This window comes from Centrocercus urophasianus, unplaced genomic scaffold, assembly GCF_019232065.1.
Source record: "Centrocercus urophasianus isolate 14NV4802_14NV808 unplaced genomic scaffold, USGS_Curo_1.0 seq_10, whole genome shotgun sequence".
NCBI lineage: Eukaryota > Metazoa > Chordata > Aves > Galliformes > Phasianidae > Centrocercus > Centrocercus urophasianus.
Window position 1 is genome coordinate 99,271,284 of NW_024884142.1, and position 5,851 is coordinate 99,277,134.

A 5,851-nucleotide genomic window follows, 5' to 3' on the forward strand; every position below is an offset into this window, starting at 1 on the left:
AAAAAAAAAAAAAAAAAAAAAAAAAAAAAATAGCAATAATAAAAACGAGTGGTGTGCCCCACAACAGGTGGTAAAACACAGCCCTGGGACAGCAAGATGCAGGCTCCCAAGGCAGCTCAGCATTCTCACTGTGCCTGTGGGAAGAAATCTACATTTCTGCAGAAATTGCCTGAAGAAGTTGCACTGGTCTCTAAGTAATGCAAGTGAAAAAAGATGCACCCCTCAGGCTGCAAGCTCCATGGAGCTCACTCACGTTATTTTTCTATTTGAAACAACAACAACACTCCAGAGTTTTCACTGACAGGTTTCAGGACATCACAGACTGACTTGGGGTGAAAGGGGCCCCAAAGCCCCCCCAGCCCCAACCCCTGCCATGGGCTGGCTGCCCCCCCACCAGCTCAGGCTGCCCAGGGCCCATCCAACCTGGCCTTGGGCACCTCCAGGGATGGGGCACCACAGCTCTTTGGGCAGCAGTGCCAGGGCCTCACCACTCTGTGAGCGAAAAATTTTCCCCTAACATCTGATCTAAATCTCCCCTCTTTTAGTTTAGAGCCATTCCCACTTGTCCTATCACCATCAGTCCGCATAATAAAGTCACTCCCTCACCTGTTATGCACTCCTGGGCTTGCCCCAATCTGGATGCAACACTTAACTTTGTTGAATTTCAGTTGGTTCATTGTACACCCACTTCTCGAGGCTGTCCAGGTCCCTCTGGATGGCATCCCTTCCTTGTGCTGTATGAACTGCACCACTCAGCTTGGTGTCATCAGCAAACTGCTGAAGGTGCACTCGATCCCACTATGTTTTTGACAAAGATGCTAAAGAGCACCGGTCCTTAGATGGACCCCAAGGGGACACACCACCCCTCACTGGCCTCAACCCAGACGTAGAGCCATTGACCACAACCCTCTGTGAAACAGTCCAGCCTTCAAACCGTGTCTCCAATTTAGAGATAAGAATACGGTGGGGGAGCACTTCTCATTTATCAGGTGGGGCACGCTCTCCATAACCATTCTTTTCTGACTGATGTACCTCTTGAACCCCAGGAAGCCACAGACCAACTGTCTCCCATATATGTAAGTCGCTCCAAAAGTAACACCTCCCATTTATTTCCGTGGAAACTACAGCGGATACAAAGAGCAAGATAACACTATTTGATAGAGCAAATTCCGATAGATGCATGACAGGTCTAACCGAGTCCTTCCTTTTGTCAGTCTTTGACCAAAAATGGACAGAGTCCATCAGACTTCTCAACATTAAGGGCCACTTAGGATCAACAGAACTAGGGATCTACTATGAAGGGCTTAGAGAAAAAAAAAAGCCTTACCAGAAGCCATGCCGTTCAGACCAGAAGCACAACCCAAGGATTCTTCCACTGAGTCCTGGCTTGTTAAATCCCACTGCAAGACATTTTATTGAGCAGATTTTGCAGAAGACTACCCTGGGCTGGTATGTGACCCCACACAAAAAGAGGCTCCAAGGGAAAGAGCAGCTGCAAGCAGCACAGAGCAGGACTGTCTGCAGTCAGAGCAGCACAGGCAGACACGGAGCCCCCAGCCTACCTTCTCTTTATAGACACCAAAGAAACTTCAGCTGTTGTTGAGCTTTTCTGCTATTCACGGTGTCAACCTTGCACTCACTGTGTTTAGGAACAGCTGGGAGGCCAGCCACCTTCTGCCTTCACACCCTGCTCCAAGCAGTAAACCGCCTGTTCCTCATCACCCTGCATCCACATCTTGAGAACCACAGCCCCGTGGCATTTACCTCGCAATCACAGCTTTGGCAAGACCCTGAAGCAAGCCCAACATCAGTCTGGCATATAAGCCCTGCTCTACAGGCACACACTGGAAGTCGAGCCCGTCATTAAGCGTGCCCCCCATGCCTCCCTTCCACACACTGCCACGTGCCAGCCCTGCTGTTCCCTGAGTTGTAGCTGGCTGCATAGGAGCCTTCCTTTCCTGTCATCCATTGGTGCAGGACCTTGAACGAGAACTAAATAAATGAACAAGTCATTTCCTGCAAGGCCAAACAAGCTCCCTGCCAAAGAGGTCACATACCACACTCTGGCCTGACGCCTCTCCTTAGTTTATGAGGGTAAATTCCCATATCCAGGGGTCCAGCGATTACAGCATTACATCTGGGCTAGGATTACTCTCACGCAGTCCCCGATTCACTGAAGAGGTGAGGAAAACAACTGCTCTTGTGCTTTCATTGCATGACCTCTAAAGTTTGGTTTGGGTTTCTTGGTTTGTACAAACCAAAACAGTCAAATGAAACCAGGGAGTTTTCACTTAATTCCCAGCTACATGACCAGGATGTCACACCAAGGTTCTTCAATGCTATTTTGGCAGTGAAGAGATATGTAGGGAAATGCCCTTCGAGGCAAAGAGATCAGAAGGGAACAGCCTAAACCGTTCCTTCTAGTCTTGAAAGCTTTTCCAGCCAGTGCAGAGGCAGGAAAGGAACACGCTGGGGCATCTGCTCCTAGCTTCCCCTGCTTGTGGGAATGGGATCGCATGGATGCTTGCAGTAAGCACATCATTGTGAGACAGATGTTCCCAGTCCTGCACAGCCTTCCAGAAGAGCTGGGCAACCCATAGAAAGAGCTTGAGCCCTGGATCCACAGCAAGTATCACAGCTGGTCAAAACGCACCTGGGAGGCTGTGCTTCACCGCTCTGAGTACATCCTGCCTGTCAAGTTAAAACAAGCCTTAAAAGCAACCCAGATCTTCCATGTTTGAATCATGCAGGCAACTCCGGTTGCTCGGATGTGCCTATCCCCATGAGTAAGGGCTGCAGATTCAGCCCGCGCTTTTACTTGCTGCCCTGCCAAAAACACGCAGAGAGAAAGAAAAAAAAAAACCCTGACCGGTGCCTGTTATTTCTTCTGACTGTGACAGCAACCTGGTGAAGGACTCAACTCAGGTGCCTCCCCTGAAATACCAAGTCATCACAGTTTGATGGATGGTCTCACTTAGTAAAGGACTGTTTTCTACGCTTACACCTCTCTATATAAGTGGCATCTAAGGAGTCAGAACGATGAACATACAGAATAAAATAGGAACACAAGGATAGCTCATACTCTGGCTCTTTCTGCAAGGATGGCAGAGATGGGTAGAGAATTGGAAGCAGCACTGAGATCTCTTATTTACCAGCACGACTTCCTTGATGTCAGAGCACAGCCAGGGATCTGCACGGCCTCAAAGAGAGAAAGAGGCACCCCAGCTGGGACGAACTTTGCAAACTCGAATTTCTTCTTCATTTGTGCTTTATACATTTTGGAACGCCCTAGCATAAGGGCCTTTGGAATGCCCTTCATATAAACATTATAATGTTATAGCACTTTGTTGTTACACATCATTTAGCATCAGGAGATCTCCAAGTGGCTTAAAAAGGAGGCCTCATTTTAGAGACCTGGCCAAATGAGACATGAAGAGGTTGAGTCACAGAGAGAAGCAACGGCAGCCACCAGAACAGAGAGCGGACCTCATGCTCTGCCCTCTGGGCCACACACTGCAGGCAGCCCTGCCAGCAGCTCACTGTGGTTACCTGCACTGCACAAAGAGCTCCAGCCTGCTTCTTGTGGGTAGGTGCAAGAGGGGCTTTGGCACCCCAGCAAACAGCTCATCCATGACTCCCAATAGCAGTGCTTCTCCGAACCCAGGGCACGGCACAGTTGGCACAGAGATGGCAACCAAGGGGAAGGAGACCGACCAAGAAAAACAGGAGCATGAAAAACAAACATTCTCAAAAGGGTGATTCAAACCTGGGACTGCTGAACTGGATGTCCTTACAGCAGCTGTAATCACTCCTGTCCCACCGCACCCCAGTGAGGTCTGTGAGCTCCAGTGCTTCATGCTGCCATTGCTCTCACCAACACCAAGGTCATGAGCAAGCTGCAGGTCAGCTCTGTGTGCTGTCGAGGCAAACCTGGCTCTGCTCTGGATACCACTGCCTTGTTCTACTGAATGCTGCTCCAGAAGCAGAGGCTGAGCCCGCTACCCCTGCCACACCAATGGGCAGGGGAGTGGGAAGGGTGATGCGACCCGATACCAAGCCATCTTAAAATCACAAATTTTTAGAGGGGAAAATCTTAAACCACTAAATCAAAAAGCATCTTTCTGTTTCCTACCTAGCAACGACACACACTGCACAGCTGAAACTGTGACTCCAAGAAAATCCAGTGCCCTGGGTCCGGACGATGAGGAGGCAGATTCAGCAGCGCTGCTAGAAATACCACCTTTCTGGCTGCCACTCCTGGTTGTGCACAGCAGCAGGGTGCTGCACTGACTGCGCCAAACTCCGACTCTTGGATTAATTTTAAACTAACCCCAATGACAGATAACACGAGACACGCTTCTGAATTGAAACTTAATGTGTGCCCCATCCCTGGAGGTGCCAAAGGCCAGGTTGGATGGAACCTGGGCAGCCTGAGCTGGTGGGAAGCAGCCAGCCCATGGCAAGGGTTGGAACTGGAGGGGCTTTGAGGTCCCTTCCAACCCAAGCTGTGCTGTGATTATCTGATTCTAGGAAACAGGCAGCCCTGACAGAAGCTGGCAGTGTCGGGTGAGGACTTGGCACTTTGGGAAGTCTCAGCAAAGTGCAGGCAAATCTATCTGCATCAAGGATCTGTGCAGCCTCTACTGCCTTCCCCAAGGGCTGGAGCTCCCTTTTACATCAGCAGGAAATCTGGACCCAAGGAGAACAAAGCATGGGACGGGAACACACCACTCATCAGAAAGAACATGTGCCACACTCTGTTTAGAAGAGGTCTGAATTTTGCTTTTGCCACACAATCAGTGTGCAGTGAAGGTGTGCAAAGTGGTCTGGAGAGGACCTTTGTCTCTAGGAATGGGACTCTTGCTGGCAGCCCTGATGGCTGTCACAACCTGTGCCACAATAAGGGCAGTGAAGCAGTAGCACAGGTTGCCCCGAGAGGTGGTGGTGCTGCATCCCTGCACGAAGTCAGGTTGGACAGAGCTGTGAGCACTGCTGGAGCTGTGGGCGTCCCTGTACACTGCAAGGGGTTGGAATGGATGGCCCTTAGTGGTGCCTTCCGACTCCAATGATTCTATGATGATTCTATGATGTATGAAGGCACAGGCGTTGTGAGCACACGCAGACACCTCTGCTTACTCACAAGGAGCTGACGGCGACCTTTCCCAACCTCACTTTCAGAAGCAATCAGAAAAAACAAGCGCAACTCTCAGAACGCCCGTACAGAAACAAAAGAGAAAATCTCATCAATTTAAAGGCATTACAACCCACAAAGTTAAGACCCATCCAAACATCCCTACGCTCCATAACACAAGGTGCCGAAGTCCCAGCTCGTGTTTGCGCTCTTTCCTAAACATCAGAGCATTCCTCACACCATGCTGGACACCGCGAAACCCTTCAGCCACGGCTGTTTGTTGAAAAAGCAAACCCAAGCCACGGAGGGGTACGCTCTCCTTCACCGAAAGGAAAACAAGCCTCGCGCGGATCGCGCTGGCGCTCGCAGATTTGCAATGCAAAATACCGACCGCTCTCTCTTGCCCTCCTTTCCCAGCCGGCCGGAGGCTGAGGCAGGAGATGGGCGCTCGGCTCCTCCGCTCCACCGGCAGCTCTCAGGCTCGCGGCGACACGTGGGGAGCTCCCCGGGCCGGGGAAGGCGCGGCGCGGACCCCCGGCCCCTCCGCAGGCCCTCGAGCCCCGCCAACTTTCCGGCGCACCACCCGCCGGCCCCCGGCCGCACGCACCGCCCCGGCCCCGCCGCGGCCCGGCCGTTCCCCCTCGCTCCGGCTCCCCGCCCCGGCTCCGGCCCCTGGCCCCCGGCCCCTCCACGCACTCACCGCCGCGGCCGGCCAGCAGC

General features: G+C 51.9%; 1 protein-coding gene across 1 annotated transcript in view; it reads right to left on the minus strand.

The window, feature by feature from the left end:
- Positions 1-5,850, minus strand: part of SLC24A3 (solute carrier family 24 member 3) — a gene marked incomplete at its 5' end in the record, with an annotated part of 137,967 nt that extends 132,117 nt beyond the window's left edge. The window contains one exon of the mRNA XM_042820732.1: positions 5,832-5,850. Coding sequence (XP_042676666.1) covers positions 5,832-5,850 — 19 coding nt within the window. The remainder of the gene's footprint in view (positions 1-5,831) is intronic.
- Between the last annotated feature and the right edge of the window lies 1 nt (position 5,851).